A 20,402-nucleotide genomic window follows, 5' to 3' on the forward strand; every position below is an offset into this window, starting at 1 on the left:
GTGACCTCAGACATGGCTGTGAATCTAGGCAAGACAGTTCGCTCTGTTTGTCTCCGTTTTTTCACGAGTAAAATGAGCGGGAGAAGGAAATGGCAAATCACTTCAGAATCTTTGCCAAGAAAAGCCCAAATAGGGGCTCGGAGAATAGAATATGGCAGTAACTATTTCAACAAGGCCAAAGACTGATTTCCCAAGGAGGAAGCAACATTAAAGTGGGATGTCCCTAAAGAGCACAGGGCCGCGCATTAGTCTAGAAAGTTAAATTAACGTAATACGAGAAGAAGGCGGAGCTACGCAAGGAGTTCCCTTGCATCCACACCTACATAGAACAGCCACTTTTCTTCACTCCTTTCCGCGCCGGAAGCGGAAGTAGTAGCTTCCCATGGTGCTCCGCGAGGAGGGATTCATTCAAACTGGCTGGCGGAGGGAGGAGGTTGTGATGGCGGAGCCGAAGCCGGAAGTGGCGGCGGTCGATGGTAAAGCGTGAGATACGCGGCTCCTTGGGGCGACTGTGGGCCAGGCTGTTGCCGCTTGTCCCTACTCAGCCCCACTAATCCGTTCTTGGGTCTTTGGGATCAATCCCCTCCCCGGGAGGTGACCAATCGCACCCCTCCCCCTCCACCCCGCCGTGTCTATCCCGCCTAGTATCCAGCTTTTTTTTCCTCAAATCCTCTCATTCTCTCTCCTACTCTCCTTCTTAAGTATTCGTGCAGTTGTTGAGCTGCCACTTTGTGTCAAGCACTTGACCACCCTCTCAGATCCATCTCGCCTCTCCCATCAATCAAGGAGAAGTTAATTACTAAGCCCCTCTTTTGGTCCAGGCTCTGTTCTAGGTCAGAACTAAGGATATAAAGACAAAAGCAATCCAGGCCCTACCTTCTAGGAGCCTACCTTCTCCTGGACTTCGATTCTGATTTCTCTTTCTTCCTGAAGGCCCCCTAAGCCAGGGTCAAAATCCAACTTTCTGCAGTATCCCCCCTGTGCCCAGAACACCTCTTTGGTGACCTCTAGCCTCTCAAATCCTTTTGTTTCTGTTTTCTCTCCAATCACCACTATTCTATTTTAATGAATTTAATTGACATCTAGCTGGTCTTGTAGCTAAGCTTATGAGATGGATCTTCTCCCCCCCACACACTCCTTCACTGTTTTCTTAACGACAATAGCTATATATAAATGTATATGTGTCTATAGTATATAGAGATAACATATACTATATAAGCATACATATTGTATATAGAAAGAACATATATACTATGACCATATATAAGGTATATGTCTATGCATATATTTACATGTATATTATACATGTACATACATAGTGTATATGTGTGTGTGTGTAATAGTTTAGTCGTTACTATTTGACTCTTTGTAACTACTTTTGGGAATTTTCTTGACAGAGATAGTAGAGTGGTTTGCCATTCCTTCTTCAGCTCACTTTACTGATTAGAAAACTGAGGCAAGCAGAATGCCCAGGGCACACAGTATGTGTCTGAGACCAGATTTTGTCTTTCTGACTCCAGACTCAGTAGGTCCACTGTGACACCTAGCCCTCCATATGTGTGTACATTTGTGTCTGTAGGTGTATGTGTATGTATATAGATAATGCATATATGTATGAGTATATATACATATGTATATTTGTAATAAATGATGTTTTAAAGTTTATAAAGATAAATGGTATCATTTGAGCCTTTTGTTATGCCAGTCTCCGTGAATTTGTTCTACCTCAGTTTCCCTGCATTCGTTTCCCTGAATTATATCTCCATTGTCCTGAGCCCACACACAACCCCTGCCTTTTTTCCTGCCCATTAGGCACTGCACTACCCCCTCTAAACATTCTTTAAACATATCTAAAAGATAAGACTGTCTCAGATACCTAATTGACATTTTTACTTCTGTTTATTCAGACATGTTGACTCTGGCTTCCTAGTAAGAATTTATAGTTTTCCCCCCATCCTGCTAGAACCAAATTTATGGTCCTGAGACTTCCCGCTCTTTTCTTCCTGCTTTTGTTTCTCTTCTTACTAAAGTGCTATTAAAAAAAACCTGGGATTCTCACATTCACTACTGGATGCTTTGAGACAAGAGTCCTGTCTAGTCAATTAAACTCGCCAATAAATAAAATATTAAAACTCTAATCTCTCTATCTTGCCTCAGTTTCTCCGGCATTACACTTTTATTCTGATCTTAGATCAGAGGCTGTATTCTTTCCTTCTAGATCCAGGGAGTGGGGGATATGTCAGGGTTTGAACTGGTAGATTAGACTCTATAGATTCTACACTACAAGACCTGAGCCATTAATTTTGCAATTCATGAGAATAGGTATAGGGAAATTTCAGTCAATGAAAACAAAAATAAACATGACTATTAAATTTGACTTTTTCTTTTGCATCCTATTATTTAGCCCAACTTTCAGAGTTGGAAAGGATAGAGGATTCAGAAGGATCTTGTGCCTCCCAGACAGAATTACTTGAGTCTGCCTCAGCCTATGGCCCTTCTAGCAACCCTGAGCATCTCTGTCCTGGAGACTCCATGGTCCCTGTGGTATTTCCAGGACCTGTGAGCTCAGAAGGTTGCTGTAGATTTGCCTGTGAGCTCCTAAAGCACATCATGTACCAGAGGCAGCAGCTGCCACTTCCCTATGACCAGCTCACCGTCTTCTACTCCAAACCTTCTCCTCAGGTGAGTTTGGGCTTTGCTCTGGGGTAAGTTGGGAAGAAGGGAATTTGGCAGAAAAAGGGCTAACTAACCTAAATAGCTTTTGTTTCAGTGTCAGCATTAGCCATGTCCCTCCTTTCCATACTTGACTTAGCATAGAAAAAACATCCAGTCCATCTTCACTAAAAGCCTTTGAGCTAAGGTTAAATGACCATAAGTACATATTCCATTCCCTCCCAGGAATGGGTTAGTCCATTTAACTGGCCACTCAGGTGTCCTTTGCCTCTTTGAGGCTAATTGCCTCTATTTCTTTGATTCATAGCACCTTAGAGACTTCTGATCCCATGACTCTACTGAAATTGCTCCTGATAAGGTTGCCCATCATTTCATGTTGAATCCAAATTCTGTGGAAGCATCACTTCTCAAACTGTACAGTGCTATGGAGAAAAAGATAAGAAGTGTGGTGGAGTGGCTAAAGAGCTGGCTTTGGAGTCTAATAAATCTGGATTCAGTTCCTGCCTCTGACATGTGTGACCTTAGCTAAGTCCCATAGCTTCTTAGTGATCTAGGCCATTCTCTAAAATTCTGAAGTGCTGAAAACGTACCGCCCATTTGCACTGGAAATGGAATCCCCTTATTGAGAGTTACCTATTTCAGTGCAACACAGGTCCCATTACATATATTTGGCACTTGATAGGTTGATGGTTGCGAAGACATCTCCTCCTCAAGTTTTCATAACAGGCTCCATAAAGCAGAATAATTTTAAAATAGGGCTGTGATTTTATTAATGGCGTGTGTTATGCTTCCATTTTATTTTTTTTAATTTAGTATTTTATTTTCCCCCCAGTTACATGTAAAAACAACTTTTAACATAAGTTTTCAAAACTTTGAGTTCCAAATTCTCTGCTGTCCTCACTTCCCCTCGTTAAGAAAGCAAGTAATTTGACATAGGTTATATATGTGTAGGAATGTAAAATCAAAAAAACCCTCAAGAAAAATCAAGTTAAAAAAGTATGCTTCAGACACCATCAGTTCTTTCTTTGGGGGATCGGTGGCATTTTTCTTCATAAGTCTTACTTCAGAATTGTCTTGGATCATTGTATTCCTGATAAAATAGCTACTTAAAAGTATAGATAGTGCTGTTATTTCACTTTATATCAGTCCAGCTTTTTCAGAGAGAATCCTCGTCATTTCTTATAGTGCAGTAGTATTCCATCATAAACACGTACCACAGTTTTCTCAGCCATTCCAGTTGATGGACATCTCCTCTATTTACAATTCTTTGCCTCCAGAAAAGAATTGCTAAAAATATTTTTCTATATATAAGTCCTTTTCCTTTTTTTTTTTTTTTAATCTTTTTTGGGATGCAGACCTAGAAGTATATATCTTTAGCTGATATATAGATCAGCCTCACTTGACTAGTTTGTCACTTATAAACTAGCTGAAAGTAAAGGCATAGGGATGTAGAAAGAGCACCAGAAGAGTGATGATTCCAATGACTTGACTTGTGACTTGATCTCTCTGCCTCACATTATCTTCTCTTATATAAAGTCCTTGGTTAGAAAGTAGCCACCCTGTCTTCTCTTGCTGATTGGAGTTTATTGAAGGAATGGCCATAGTGTAGTCACCACATGTTATGAGGTGTTTAGTGCTTTCTGATGATAATCTTGAATAGTGCCTTGCATATTTTGAATTGTGGTTGTTCGTGGGCAAAGTTTTGGTGTGTCAGTGCTAGGCACTGCCTTAGCAAATGCCCTAAACTGGAATTACTACAGCCATGTGCTGTACAGTAAGATCCCACAATTGAAGAAAGACAGCAGAGATAATCTGAATTTAGAGTATCATTTGTTGGAATTGGTAGGGCTTTTGGCTACTGGTGAAAGTACTATATAGAGATGAGAATGAAGGTGAAATTGGGTTAGCTCTCTGATCCATTCAACCGAGGAGCTGTTTATGAATGGATAATTTTTTTATAATGTTACAAATCAGAAGTTTGAGATATGTCGATTGTCCTTTAACAAGGAAAAATAGGTTGCAGTGGAAAAAATGCTTGATTTAGACTAAGAAGACAAGAGTTCAAATCCTGGCTCTGTTATTTACTAGCTATGGAATCTTGCACCACTCACTTCACCACTTTGGCCTTCAGTTAATTTCAATGAACAATAAAAAGTTTGGACTGGATAGCACTTGAAGGTCTTTTCCAGCTCCTAAGTCTATGATCTTATAATTCCTAAGTAGTGGGGTAACCTAACCAAGGGAATAAGTGGTATTAAGACGTGGGAGGGGGAAGGGATAGATTGGAGAGGCCAACTATGGGTCATTAATGCTCATTCCCTGCCTTTGACTATCCCACAGGCAGAGGACATAGTGAAGAAGAAAGCTGAGAGAAGCTACAAGAAATTCCAGCAGGCCTTGGTAGAACTGGAAGGCATCCTGAGCCACCTCGAGAGCCTCTTTGCCAGGACGCTGGTACCACGGGTGCTTATCCTTCTTGGGGGCAATGCTATGTGCCCGAAGGAGTTTTATGAGCTGGACCTGGCTCGTCTGACTCTGGGCAGGATGGGGCAAAGCCTCAGCACTTCTGCTTGCCTGCGCCGTCTCTTCCGTGCTCTCTTCATGGCTGATGCTTTTAGTGAACTGAAGGCTGCTCCAGCCATGGGCACCATTGTCATGGCCCAGGGACATCGTGAGTGTGGTGAGGACTGGTTCCGCCCCAAACTCAATTATCAGGTTCCGAAACGGGGCCACAAGTTGACTGTGACCTTGTCTTGTGGGGGTCCCCCCATCCCAGACTCTACCTGGGATGATTATATCTGGTTCCAGGCACCAGTGACACTCAAAGGCTTTCGTGAATGAAAAGGCTTTGTGCTCTTGTGAGCAGCACAGCTAGTTCATCTGTTTCACTGTGGGCCAATTACCTTGCTTGCTTGAACTGTTCTTCCAACTGAGCTTCTAAGGATTGTATTATGGAGCTACATTGTGATAACTGAGCAGCCAAGTCTCCCTGCAGGGCTGATTTTCCTGTGGGGTGATGGGTCATTCAGTCTATATTAGGGCTGGGAAGGATTTAGAGGGGCTTGTGATGATAGCTTTTGTAGAGATTCCTCTTAACCTTGCTCAGCTGGGGATGGGCCTGAGCTATATGTGCTTTGGCTTCCAATGAAATAATGTTGGTATGACTGAGCAAGCTTGTATATAAAAATGAATGTATTCATATTAAATTCTCCTGGATATCCATTGACTTAAAGGGACTTTCCAGGTTTGAGACCTTAGTGTCTAGTTTTCTTCTTTTGCCTTCTCTGTCCCAGGGGCTCCTCGGCCATTCATGTCAACTGCCCCTTTGCCAGGTTGAGACAAATACTGGGCTTCTGCAAGCAGTACCAAATTCAGAGGGTATCAGAATAATTGGGCACTAAACCCAGTTAATAAACATAGATTTGAGGAAGGCCAGAATCCTTCTCTCTACCCAATATGAAGACTAGACTCCAGATTTTAGGATTCTTGAGCTTTGGATTTCGTACCTTAACTTAAATAAGGAGATAAGTACAAAGAAGTGATTTCTTTTTATGGAAAAGAAAATTATTGGCCCTGCCAGAGAGAAGAGGTGGCAGCATCAGCTAGTAGAATGAGCCTTGCTCTTGGAATCAAGAAGCCCTTGGATTATCCTCCTAGCTCCACTACCATTAGTTTTTGGGATCCCAGTCTAGTTATTTCATGTCTGTAGTTTTACTGTCTAAAATAAGAATGATGCTTGTAATTGTGGGGAATGTGTTTTCTGAGCGTCAAACAGAGTTGTAAGGTTGCTATTGCCATTATAATATTATCATCTCCCTTAAAATCCTCTCATATAAAATGAAGACTGGATACAGTAGGAAAAACGTTGAGTTGATCAGAGAATCTGGGTTCAAATTCTGCTTCTAATGCTAATTGCCTACATAATTTTAAACAAGTCATTTCATCTCTCTAGGCCTGTTTTCCTCATCTGAAAAAATGAGGTTGGACTAAATTAGGTATTTTTATCCTAGAGGCTCTTAAATGCTTAAAAAAAATTAGATAACTTTTAATGTAACATTTCTTTTGTGGTCCTCTGTATTTTGTATTTTGTATTTAAAAACATCATTTCAGGTATAGTATACCTGGATTTCACTAGATTGACAAAGCAGGTCTTATGACACAAAAATGCCAGATGCTTTCTGAGGTTCTTTTTCAGTTCTAGATCTGTGACCCTTGGTTCTTAAAAGCTCTGGTCAGTACACAAATTCTGTCAGGTCATATCCTACTGAAAGGTATTTGGATACAACTATGGGCCATGTAGGAGTCACTCAAGATCAACATATCTGGCAAAAGCCCATCTCCAGTTTTGACTGTATGGCAATCAATTAAAAAAAAAAAAAAAACCATGGTGAATCTTGAAGACTCTCAGGTTGTAGTGTATTTGTAGCATGTGATGTCGAGAAAGAATTCTCACATCAATTGATTCTTCACCTTGAAGAAGTATATCAAACATTAGTATCACTGTTAGGATAGCAGAAGTAAATTTAAGTGACTTTGTTCCCTGAAGATGCTACCTAATGCTTCTTTTTCCCTTAATACTATTCACTTTCAGATAGAATTGCAGAAAGTTATCATTGGATTCAAAGATTAGAGTGATCAGGAAAATTATCTATGTGCCTGTGATTAGTTTCTTGATTAGAAAGGAGACAAAGAATTAGGCAGCACACTATGATGCAACTTACAGAGATATATATGACAAGGGGATCTTTTCAAGATTAAAAATATATATTCCCCCTTTTTTATGCCATGAAGTTTAGGGTACACGGCTCTCTATTTTTGTCTGTCAAGCCATATGATTAAAGGGTCAAAGTCACTGGTGGACCTAAAGAATTGATATAATTTCCAAACCCAGGAGAGTTGTAATTTGTAGTCTTTGCTTCAGATGACAGCCTTGTCTTGTCCAGCTTATTTCTTGACCACCTAAGTAGCTACCCTATGCTATAACCTATTATCCTAGTTATATAGTATCATTTTTAAAAATATGTTAAGAATATTTGGTTCTTCCATATGGTCATTTTAGTCTTAATTCCAAATGCCATCCTTTCTTGCAATGTCTGTTTAATTTCCAATTCTGGGGAAACCATATCTCATACTGGGGAAACCATCTGAAGATGACTTCTGTAGAAGCTGATCAAGTCTAAGAAATTGGGCCAGGAAGAGTCTGAGCACTTAATTCACATAAATATGCTGAAGAAGGAAAGTGAGATATTTAGTTTTTACTTCTTACTACCTGTCTCATTTTTGGAAGCTCATGCAAATAGATAGGGAAAGCAAGTGTGGTGAGTTGCCTCCCTCCCAAAGAAAGAATTCTGCTGACATAGACTGCCTGTAATCCCCTTAGTGCCCCTAGGCAACCCTGTAATTGTCAGTTGCAAAAAGAGTGCCAATCACTGTTGGGAAGAGAATGTTCCTCAATGGGAACTCCCAACACTGATGAAATCAAAGAGCTGGTTAAAAAAAAAAACAAAATGTTGATTGATGTGTCATTGGATTTTTCTGTTCTCACAGGGTGGCAATTCAAGATAAACTTCTGACTAGCTGGGGGACTTTGTAAGCCACATTCTTAATCTTTCTGGCCTCATTTTCCCCATATGTAAAATGAAAGGGTATACTCGAAAGTCTCCATAGTTCCTTCCATCCCTAACCATTCTGGGATTCTTGCCCTTAGTGCTCCCAGTCTGTTTTCAAAGGTAGAAGATAAGCTGGCATTTGTTGTGATCCTTTGACAGTTCAAAAGGGTCAGGTGGGGGGAAGGTTTTTGAGGGGTCAGGTGGTGGGAAACTTTCTGACTTCTTTGATCCATTCAGATCTGTATTTGCCTCTCTATTTTTTTCTCCTAGCTTGACTTTCCCTAAATTTCTGACTCTTATTTATTGTTTTCTTTTCTCTAGGGTGTTCTATATAATCAGAAGACTTAAAGTCAAAAGACCTAGATTTGAATCCTGGTACTGCCACTTTTCCTAATTGTGTGATCTTAGACAAAGCACTTAAGCTCTTAGGACTTTTTTTTGTTGTTGTTGTTGAAAAATGAGGGAATTGAACTAGGTTTGTAGTTCATAAAGTGTGGGCTTGTGGTCCCTGAGACTACTCTCAAGGCTCTACAAAGTTAAAACTTTTTTTATAATAATACTAAAGTGTTTCTAACATGGCTCATATTCATAGATAGAACACATGTAAATAGACACTCTTGGGGGCAGGGTGCTTCTCAGTAAGTTTTAAGAATGCAAAGAGATACTGAGATCAAAAAGTCTGAGAATCATTTAGATAATACTTGCCATTCTTTCCATTTCTGATACACCGTAGTGTGTGATTCTGTGACTCCCTTCTCTTTTCTGGTAAATACTGGGAAAAACCCAGTGATGAGAAGAGAATCTGTCCTTCAGTTAATATCCAATTCAGCAAACATTTGTTAAGCACTTTACTATGTGAAAGGCACTGTTCTGGTTGCTATGGAAGATACAAAACTGAAAAGTAATATCTCCTGCCTTCAAGGAATTTACAGTCTAATACATATTATTTTTACTGAACAAATGAAATCATATTTGTGTAATGCTTTGCAAATTCCTGACACACAATCATTATCATCATTATTACCTATTGTTTTGAAAATTGGGTGTGTTGACAGTGTAGTTGTGACTTATAACTATTACAAGACTATATACTATTGCCATTAAATTTATAAATTGTAGTTCCATATTTACAGGCAGCTGGATTTACAGGCACAGTAAAATGCCAGACCTGGAGTCAGAAAGACACATTTTCCTGAGTTCAAATCCAGCCTTAAACACTTAAAACTGTGTGACTCTGGCCAAGTCACCTAAACCCTGTTTGCCCTCAATTTCCTTATCTGTAAAATGAACTGGAAAAGGAAATGGCAAACCACTCCAGTATCCTTGTGAAGAAGACCCCAAATAGGGTCATGAATAGTTGGACAAAACTGAAATGACAGAACAGCAACAAAAATTCCACATATAAGGAAACTGATTTGTAGCTATATATTTTTACTGAGGGTACTATCATCCTTTCAGTCATCTTGATTTACCATCTCAAAGTCTCCAATCCATCCTCCATATCATTTCTAGTATCACCTTAAAGCACAAGTCTGACCATGTCATTTGCCTGCTCAGGAATCCTCAATGGCTTTTATTGCCTCTACTGCAAAATAACAAACTAGTCTGCTTTGCATTGAGAGTCCTTCAATCTGGCTTCAGCCAGTAATGAGCTTAGTAGCCATTACCCTCCACACTCTATTATTCTCCATTATCCACTCTCAATAACAGCTAAACTGACCTACCTGCTATTCCCCAGCTCAGTATGCCATCTCCTTTCTTTTGCACAACCTAGCCATATCGGAAATGCACTTTTTCACACATTCCTTTTAGGATACTTAATGTCTACTGCTTTCTTCTGTTTCATCGCCAGTCAAAAGTCTCTCCTAATCTTTCCCAGTTACTGTTCTCTCCCTTCTCAAATTATTTTGTATGTTCTTATCTCTTTACCTGTAGGATTCTCCAGTAGAACATTAAGTTCCTCATTACCCACCTAATTTACCTAAGTTTTCTCTGCTTGATTTTTGGCTCTTTCTAAAAATTGAACCAGTCTTTGAAGAAAGAAGACTTACTACTAATTAGGAGGTTCAAAAAGTTATGCATATGCAGAATTGATGGAAATTCCAAAAGAGATACGTTGAGCCAGAAGATAGCTTCATTGAAATATGTCTGTAATCATCCCAGTGAAGAGAACAGCAATTCTTTTGAATGGATAAATTTTGGTTTTTTTTCATTGCCCTGTGCCACACCTCAGTGCACTGTAACTTTAAAATCACTATAACTGTAAGCCGCTATTAATAATATTAATATACAGTTCCTACCCTCAAACTCATTCTGGACACATTTTTGAGATAGTGTCTTGCAGGGCACAAATGATCATTTTTTAATTAGGCTTTTTCTTTTGTTATCCACAGTGAGTCACAAGGACTGACTGGTTACTTGGGTATGATTTCTTGACTAATAATTGATTGGCCATAGTCCAGAGCTGTTTTGCTTAATGCACACCCCTGGGAGTATTTTTAAACATAAAGACTTGATATTTTAAAGTTGTATATTTAATTAGCATCGAGAAATTCAGCCTATCATATAATTAATTCAGGTATGATGGTGGTATATTAATAATTTAATAACCAACATATACAGTGCTTTAAGATTTGCAAAGTGCTTACAAAAATAAAGTTTCCAAAGTTCTTAAGTGGCTTGGGGCCCTTCTCATATGTTAACATCCTAAAAGTAAGTCCCTGTACAAAAAACATGCTTTGGTTACTATATATTCAGAGGGACAATTCACAGACCCAACCAGTATTTCTCTTTTAACAGACCAGCATGAGGACAGTTCAAAAGAAAGGACAATTAAACAGCTTGACAAGATAAATAAGGAAAGTACCCCTATGTACAAAGAGGCACACTCTCCAAAAGTTACACTGTTACTTAGAGATGGGATATTCAAAAGAAATGTTACAAAATTGGGGCAATTAATGCTCTTATAGCTGCCCTAGTGGGAACCTATCCTTGTATTTGACCCTGCTGTTTGTTGCTGCTATCTGTTGGGCTATTTTCTGTGATGCACTCAGCCTGTTTTTAAAATTTTAAGTATCCAATCTTGAAAACGATTGGCCTCAGAAAGTAGTGGGTTCCTCCTTATAGATGTTTCAACAGAGGCAGACTGAGCACTTTTTGTATTATGGTAGGATTTGCCTCAAGTCTCTTCCAACTCTTAAAATTCTGTGATGCCTGTGACTTTTTTCATTTTCAATATTGCCTCCTACCCAAACCCCAACTCCATAACAGAACTATGCACACATCATGTGTTTAATATAAATGCTTATTGAATTGTCTCAGTATTAGAATCTATTCTGGAACAGGAAGATGAATTAGATTTTATCTAGTTCCATAGCTCCCTTAATTTTGTGGGGGAGGGGCCATGGCTAGAGAAGCTACTTTTAGTTTCTGTAGAGTTGGGAGGGCTCCTGGTGAAATTCATTCTCAAGGTTAGGAAAATCAGCTCAAATGCTGCAGCACAGATTTAGAACTTGAAGGGATCTTAGAAAATAAAATAGGTCATTTGTTTGTTTTATAAATGAGGAAACAGGTCTTAGTGGCAGATCTGGGACTTAAATTCCAGTCTGTTGACTCACTCGAGTACTCATTTTACTATACCACTCTGTTTTCCTCCCAAGTAGGAGCCAAGTTGAAGGATAACAATGGAGAGGTAGAGACCAGGAAGAGGAGAGGAAGGAGGAGGTAGGGATGAGAGTCAGTCTGTCTTGACAGCTATATTGGTTTGAGATCTCTGATCTGGTTATTAGTGGCAGAGTAGGAACTAGAATCGGGTCTCCCACCTCACTTATCTGCCCAATATACCAAGTTGCCTTTTCTTGCCTTTAGCAAGATTTTTTAATCTTGGACCAGCTAAGCAAGAGTCATATTTACCATAGGCAAAACATTAGTACATATGCCTATATACTACTATAACCTAGCTGTTGTAGGTAGGACAAATGCAGGTATTGCTATGGAGTGTGCTATATGATTAGGCTTGGTAGTTTCGACATCACCATGACAGTTTCCCCTTAAGGAAGGCTATAAGCTTATAGAATTTACTCATGGAAAAATATTGACAATATTTTTTGAGGCTTGTTATAATTCTGTTCCCCAAATACTATTTTGTCTACTACCAGCTTATTTTTCTCCTTGATAAATACTCCACTGATATTTTGTCTACCATGTACTTGTTTTGTTCTTCCTGGTAACCCCCCCAAATAATAGTTTGCTCTGACCACTAATATACAATTTTACTAGCTCAAAGGGAGGTTTTCCAAAATCATAAGAACCTTACTTTCAAAGAGCATTTTGGAGAATATACTCTCCTTTTAGCAGGAGGACCCCTTCCTGCTAGACCCTTTCTGTTGAATTGACCTATGATTCTTTGCTCCCCCAAAAGGCACCGTCCTTACATGAGTTATATTCTCTCTTTATTAGTTATATGTGGGTCTCCTTTTCTTTCCTCCTCTTCCCCATCTCCATTCTTGGTAATAAAGCTTTGCATTGAATGGCTTCCCATTGTTTTACATATTATTCTTGGCACTCAGAACCAGACCTGTTTTCCTGGACACTTCTGTTTGGCCCATGAACTTTTTCTTAGTCATAAATTAGATACCTGGACAAAGACAACCTATTGACAAAGCTGCATCTGCATCAATGGAGTAGAACCTAGTAGTATAAAGTAAGGGTCAGTAAGGGAACCCTGCATCCTCCTATCAGAGACTCCCCTATGCCAGAGGACTTTCACAAAACATGGAGTGTGAAACAGCTAATAAGACCCAGGTAGAAGAGAGAATTTAATTAGCCCCAGGACTGAGCGTGTTCTGTTTGAACTCACGTGTATACCCTGGCAGGTCTTGTCAGGGGACTATTAATGCAGTCTATTGTAAACTAATGAGAAAGAAAAGAACAAACAGGAGGGAGGTTTGGATGGAGATCTGAGTGTGAGGTTCTTTGCTCTATGGGATTAGCTCCCTGGAGTGAAATGTGCTGTAGAGTCCTTTGTCTGATTTGGGTCAGCCCCCCTCATGAAGGGGATGCTTAGAAATATATGACTTTGGCGCTGACGCCCCACCCCAGGTGGCAGTATTGCCCTTAGAAATCTTAGCATTTTCTTTTCTTTTCAAACTGTCTTGGTCATTCTGACTTGTCTTTTAATCAAAACCAATAGGGTATAACTGGTTTCTTGTCGCCACCTACTGTCCAGAATGGAAAGGGCAGCAGCTCTCATAACTCGGCTGAATCCTAGTCAGCAGTGCTCCCATGTCTCTCTCATTCATGAGGAAGTGGACATCTTGATCCACATTGGGTTTCCGCCCTTTTTAAATAACACAGCAGTGTGACTTTTTCATCATTGAGCAGGGCTTATTCTCCTACCAGAAGGAACCTCATGCTTTATATTAAGAGATGATTGGATTACTTGCCATCTAGGGCAAATAGATCCCTATATTTTTAGGGGGTGGGAGAAAAGGAAGAAAAAAAATTGGAACACAAGATTTTGTAAGGGGGAAATGTTGAAAACTATGCATATGTTTTGAAAATAAAAAGCTTTTTTTTAAAAGAAAGATATGGATTTTTTTTCCTCATGCTTTTTGGTCAGAAATGGTATTCTGTGCATTGTAATTTTCTTCTCTAAAATTTAATCTTCTCTGGGAGCAGGTTTCTTGGGGGGCTTCTGGAGGTAGCCTTTGATTCAGTTCAGTATAATCACCCCAAATGCAGCCAGGAGTTAAAGTCCAAATCCTTTATTGTATCCTTCAAAGTCTTGTCTCTTTTCCTGGGGCCTAGTTAGCTTTCTTAGAGGCCTTCTGTAGTCTTGGTTCTGAGAACTTGAGCTCTGGCTTCTGAATCTCTCGGACTCCAAAGATTTCTGCTTTAGTCTCTAGCCAGCACAAAGGTGGAAGATGGAATGAATCTGTCTCCTCCTCTGAGACCTTCTAGTGTCTGGCCCTGAGAGCTTCTTGCTTATATGCTATGCACTGAGTATACATCAATCATTATATGACTAGGAAACTATTATTTGTTGTAGGATCAAATCAATGCTAAACTAGATTTAACCAGTCTCCTCAATTCCATTTACTCAGCACATTGTAAGAATCCTAACAGTGCATCCACATATTCGGCTATCTTTTAGAGAATATGCCTTTATTAATGAATAGAGGCTATATTTCCTGTCCTAAAGTGTATAGAGCTAGAATAAAAGGGCTTTTCTTACATCATAATAGAACAGACAATTGGAATTTAAAATATATTGGTATAGAAGACACACGATGTTTGTCAATGATATGCCATTACTTCGCTCTGTTTGGCTTGGCAAAGAGGACTTGGGTCACAACAATTTCATAAACTTTTTCCTCAGAAGAAACTAGGATCAAAAATCCCTTTTAAAATGATTGACACTATTGGTCAGAGAAATGCAAATTAAAACAACTCAGGTATTACTTCATACCTCTTAAATTAGCTAAGAAGACAGGAAAAGATAATGATGAATGTTGGAGGGGATGTGGGAAAATTGGGGCACCGATACATTGTTGGTGGAATTATGACTACATTCAGCCATTCTGGAGAATGATTTGGAACTATGTCCAAAAGTCTATCAAACTGCTCATACCCTTTGATCCAGCAGAGTGTCTACTGGGTCTGTATCCCAAAGAGATCATAAAAGGAAAAAAATGACCCATGTGCACAAATGTTTGTAGTAACCCTTTTTGTAGTGGCAATGAACTAGAAACTGAGTAGATAGCTATCAGTTGGAAAATAATTGAATAAGTTATGGTATGTAAATGTAATGGGATGTTATTGTTCTATAAGAAATGATGAATAGGTTGATTTCAGAAAAGCCTGGAAAGACTTACATCAACTGATGCTAAGTGAAGCAAGAAAACCAGCAGAGCCAAAAGAACATTGTACCCAATAGCAAGAAATTATGTGATGATGATCCAACTATGATGGACTTGACTCTTTTCCAACAATTAGATGATTCAAGGCAATTCCAATAGACTTGTGATAGAAAGTGCCATCCAAATCCAGAGAAAGAACTGTGGAAATTGAATGTATAGATCAAAGCACAGTATTTTCATCTTTTGTTGTTGTTTCTTTGTTTTTCCTTTTAATCTAATTTTTGTGAGTGTGCAGCATCATGAATATGGAAATAAGTTTAGAAGACTCACACATATTTAACCTATATCAGATTGCTTACTGTCTTTTTTTTTTTAATCACATAGATTCTTTATTTCAACCAGTTTCAGATTGAAAATCATTTCCAAATGGTCATCTAGTCTTTGCTAGAAGACCACAGTCTCCTGAGGCAAGATTGCTTACTGCCTTGAGGGGGAGAGGAGAAAGAGAAAAATTTAGACCACAAGTTTTGCAAAGGTGAATATTGAAAACTATCTTTGCATGTATTTGGAAAAAAATTTTAAACTATTAAAAAGAAAAAAATGATGATTAATAATATAGGGAACTTTATGGCCTAAGATTCTTCTAGAATGCCAATGGAACCCTGCCCAGTTCTTTTGACAGTTATTTGTCCTTCCTTGCTTGTCTAGAAAGTGGAATGGATCTGAGAAGTCATTTTGTCCAAATTGTTAGTTTTATTTATTTCTAGATTAAAATTTTTTTTCAATGAATAAAAACACCTTTTTTCCTTACCATCTCTCTCCTTCACCTGCCATTGAAAAGAAAAAAGGAAAATACAATTCCTGTAACAAATGTGCATAGTCAAATAAAATAAAATCTTTCATTGGACATGGCCAAAAAAATTATGTCTCAATCTACACCCTGGGTCGATCTGTCACCTCTTTGTGAGGAGGAAATGGCATTTTTTGTCCAAGTCATGGAAAAGCTATCAAGACATAATTGTCTGGGCTAAAAGGGGAGACTCACCACCTTCAGAGGCATTCCTTTTCACTTTTGAATATTATGTCAAGTCAAAATATATATGGGATAGCCTTCCTCCTGTTTGATCCTCTGAAGCTATGTAGAACAAACATAATCCTCGATGACAGCTCTCCAAAGAAAGGCTGGTACCATTTTTCTTCTCTGTCTTCTCTAAACGAAACATCCTGGTTGCTTCATTTGAATCCTGTATGACATAGTCACCAGTCCCCTGACCACTGTGGTCACACTTTTATGACTAACTTAAGAGTTGTTAATTCAACTCCCTTATTTAAAAAATATTAAGATACTTTAGGCCAGAAATCAGTGAAAAGTGGGGTCCTGATCATATAAAATAAGTCTCAAACTCCTAGGAATGTCAAGATAAAATAATGAAGAGCCTTAGGTGAAAAAGGATGAAAGAAGATTTTGGCTATCAAAAAAATCTTGAAAAGTATAACAGCAATGAGGTTGCTGTTTCATAAAAAGGGAGGCCCTTTGGAAAGGCCTGCCTGGCTTGGGTAGTCAATTGCAGTCTCAGAATGACAGACGCAGAAGGAACTTGAGCGAGAGTTTTGGATGACTTGTCCGAGACTACCTAGCTAATTTTTGGCATAGTTGGGGCTTTTTAATTTCCACCCTCAGCCTTCATGCTCCTCATCTTTGCCTAAATAGGGAGCTAAGTAGAAAGTATTAGGACACTTTGTTCAAATTAATAGACATGCTCAACCCTTCACTCTGACATCCCTGCGCAACATCTAAAGTAAGAGCTGGAGAGATGGGGGAGAATATAGCGTTGTCTCCAAGACCACAGCGGAAGCCCCGCCCCACGCGTTGCTAGGGGCAACCGAGGACGGGGTGTGCTATGATCGCAGGGGAACCTGGACTTCCTGTGTCGCGGGGCGGAGTTTCGCGGTCTCCAAAGTAACATCTTCTCCTGTTAACGGGCTGGTTGTTAGTGGCAGCGATGGATTCTGAAAGCCTACTTCTCTCCTTGGAGCTGGCATCAGGCAGCGGGCAAGGTTTAAGCCCCGACCGTCGAGCTTCACTGCTCACCTCCTTGCTTCTTGTTAAGCGTGATTACCGCTACAACCGGGTGCTGTTCTGGGGCCGGATCCTCGGCTTAGTCGCTGACTATTACATCGCGCAGGGCTTGGGCGATGACCAGCTTGGGGACCGCAAAAGCCTATACAGGTAGGGGGCGGGACTAGGAGACAGGAGAAGGGGGGGCAGGGGAGGAAACCTTTCCTAGAGGCGGGACCAAGGAATGGATCGAAATGAGTCTGGAGGAAGAACCTAGGCAGGGTAGTGGGAAAGGCCGGGAGAGGGGCGAGACCTAGAAGATGGGGTTTCCCCAGGGGGCGGGACCAAAAGGAAGAATGAAATTAAACGAGAAGGCGGGGCCAGGGAAGGATAGGGGGCGGAGCCAACAGGAGGACGTGCAAAGTATTTATTACAGGTCTACTTTGCGCTGGGCACTGTTATAAGCACTTTTTATTTACATTTATCAACGCATGTGGTCCTCACAACAGCACTGCAAGATAAGCGCTATTATTTTTCCCATTTTCCCGATGGGAAACTGAAGGCTAAGTGAATTCACACAGTTAGTAAGTGTCTGAGGTCAGATTTAAACTTAGTTTTCTATCTACTGCCATCTGCTGTCTCTGAGCCACATGTGCAATGAGATTAGCAAGGGTGGGACCTAGGAAGGACCTTGAAGGAGAGGTTGCCTGGAGGAATGTCTTGAGAACTGGAAAAGTCAAGAACTCTGTTCTTTAGTGGATATGGTCAGAAAAAGGGTAGGCAGGGTGAGGAAGTGAATGGGAAGAGGGAGTGGCATTTTAGGCGATGAAATCTAAAAGAGGAAGGAATTAGGTGCTGAGGGGAGAGGTGCTTAGGAAAGTATGGATGCTAGGGAGAAAGGGATGCAGACCTGGACAAAGAAGTGTGGGTCAGAGCAAGGAGTGCAAGGAAAGAAACAAATACTCTGTAGCTGGAGTAGGGTACATCGTATAATCTAGGAAATTATAGAAGATAACCTTGTATATGGGTGGAATTTGGGAAAAGTCTGCAGTTGGGAATGGAGGCAGGGGTGGAGTGGACTACATTGTAGAACCGTAGAATTTTTAAAAAATTAAACCTTTTTCTTTTTCTTTTTTATTAAAGCTTTTTAATTCTCAAAAAATATGCATGGATAATTTTTCAGACTCTGCAAAATTTTCTGTTCCAAAATTTCCCCTCTTTCCCCCCATCCTCTCCCTTAGATAGCAAGTAATCTGATACATGTTAAACATGTTAAAATATATGTTATATCCAATATATGTATACATATTTATACAATTATCTTGTTGCACAAGAAAAATCAGACCAAAAAGAAAAAAAGAGTGAGAAAGAAAACAAAATGCAAGCAAACAACAACAAAAAGAGTGAAATTGCTATGTTGTGATCCACACTCAGTTCCCACAATCCTCTCTCTGGATGTAGATGGCTCTCATCATCACAAGATCATTAATTTTAGGTTATACATGTACTTTTTTTACATTTTCCATATGGGTCATGTTGGGAAAGAAAAATCAGAACAAAAGGGAAAAACTGTGAAAGAAAAAAGACATAAGAAAAAAAAGTGAAAATAGTATGTTTCAATCTGCATTCAGTCTCCATAGCTCTCTCTCTGAATTTGCATGGCATTTTCTGTCCAAAATTTGATCACTGAAATTACTGAGAAGAGCCAAAACTATCATAGTTTATCATCAAACAATCTTGCTGTTCCTATATATGGTGTTTTCTTGGGTCTGCTTGCTTTACTCAATATCAGTTTGATAAGGTTTGGTGTAGGGCAAAGAGTTATGAAGACCCCTTCTAGTCAGCACAGGTCCTTCATAAATGAATTTACAAACCCGAAAAGTTAGATTGGCAAAAGAAGATTATTTTTGGAACTGAGAAGCCAGCCTTTGCTAGGAAGGCTGACTTCTTTAGTGGCAAGGTCCTGTCAGAAAAGTAAAGGTCTAGCAGAGGAATCCTGGCAGAGAGATAAAATTCCTAGCAGGGAAATTTCCACAGAGAGGTAAAGAGGGGTGTGGCCTATTAGGGAAATAGGTGAGAGAGATAAAGAGAGGTTAACACTGAAAAGAGAATGTCTTCTCAGCGGGCAGAGGGTCCTCAAAGGCAGGTATGCCAAGAGAGAGTGAGGTTCCTTGGCATGATTCCTGCATTTGGCCTTCTGCAAGTAATGAGCCCCAAGTTGCCCCTTTTTATAATTTGAAGCTTTAGCTAGGGGCTGGGTGCAGTTTGAGTTGAAATCAGACCGAAATCTTCTAATTGAATAGAAAATTTCCATTTGAATGAGTAGTCCTGGACTAATCTCTAACTCAGTAGAGATCTATAGCAATATAGATTTCCAGCTCCTGTTAAGCAGGAGTGGTCCTGGACTCAACAAGATAAACAGAATGAAAGCACTTTATCTTGATTCCCTAGAGCAGGTCTCTCAGGGGAGAGCTTCTCTTAGGGTTCAAGGAGTTTCTCAAGCGTTCCCCCCAAAGTCAGAGAGACAGTTTCAGTATTCCCCATATCGAGTTCATATATAGTTTTCCAAGCTTTTCTAAAATCAACTGACTCCATACATAGAATTCTCCCTGCTCTCCCTCCCATATCTAATTTCTGGCCTTCCTAACTTATTTTGTAATGCCAGAGTAACTGAGGCAAGATAGTGATTAGAGAGTATTTAATGTTTTATTTGAAAGGGAGAGGTAAACTGGGACCAAATGGATCCATGGTTTGGTTCCAGGACTGAATGAGACTATTGTCTCCAAGAATCCAGCAAACCGTGTGAATTCTCAATGACATATATACATGTGGCTTAGACACAGGTAGACCTAGGCATGGGAGGAATCAGGGTGCTGAGATTGGGAATTCGGGACTAACAATCCGGTTCTAACAGGGTGAGGGTAGGCATGGGGGACATCTGATCATTGGGATTACAGAGTGGGGAGAGGCATCCAACATTCTGATGATGCCTAAAATAGAGGGTCTTTCTCTTTATCTGGATCATCATGATTAGGAGGGAGGGGTGTTTGAGCAGAACAATTATAAACTGAGGCAGAAAAATTAGGAAAACTGAGGCAGGACAATTAGGGAAACTGAGTCAGGATAATAAAAGAGAACTGTGGCACAATATTCCACACTTTTCTTCTGAATATTTAAATCATTACCTTCCTCTAGATAGGT

The 20,402-nt window shown here is 39.8% G+C and overlaps 2 protein-coding genes across 2 annotated transcripts in view; both read left to right on the forward strand.

The window, feature by feature from the left end:
• The first annotated feature begins 320 nt into the window (after window positions 1–320).
• On the forward strand, window positions 321–13,867 carry MAD2L1BP (MAD2L1 binding protein). The gene is made up of 3 exons (XM_051997046.1): window positions 321–476; window positions 2,405–2,682; window positions 5,014–13,867. Exons 1-3 carry the CDS (start codon window positions 383–385, stop codon window positions 5,512–5,514), a joined length of 873 nt encoding a protein of 290 aa, XP_051853006.1. The 5' UTR covers window positions 321–382; the 3' UTR covers window positions 5,515–13,867.
• A 3,208-nt stretch (window positions 13,868–17,075) lies between these two features.
• The window catches only part of RSPH9 (radial spoke head component 9), a 31,552-nt gene continuing 28,225 nt past the window's right edge, over window positions 17,076–20,402 (forward strand). The window contains exon 1 of the mRNA XM_051997047.1: window positions 17,076–17,372. Coding sequence (XP_051853007.1) covers window positions 17,146–17,372 — 227 coding nt within the window. The 5' untranslated portion in view covers window positions 17,076–17,145. The remainder of the gene's footprint in view (window positions 17,373–20,402) is intronic.

The sequence above is a fragment of the Antechinus flavipes genome, chromosome 4 (genome assembly GCF_016432865.1).
Source record: "Antechinus flavipes isolate AdamAnt ecotype Samford, QLD, Australia chromosome 4, AdamAnt_v2, whole genome shotgun sequence".
Lineage (NCBI taxonomy): Eukaryota > Metazoa > Chordata > Mammalia > Dasyuromorphia > Dasyuridae > Antechinus > Antechinus flavipes.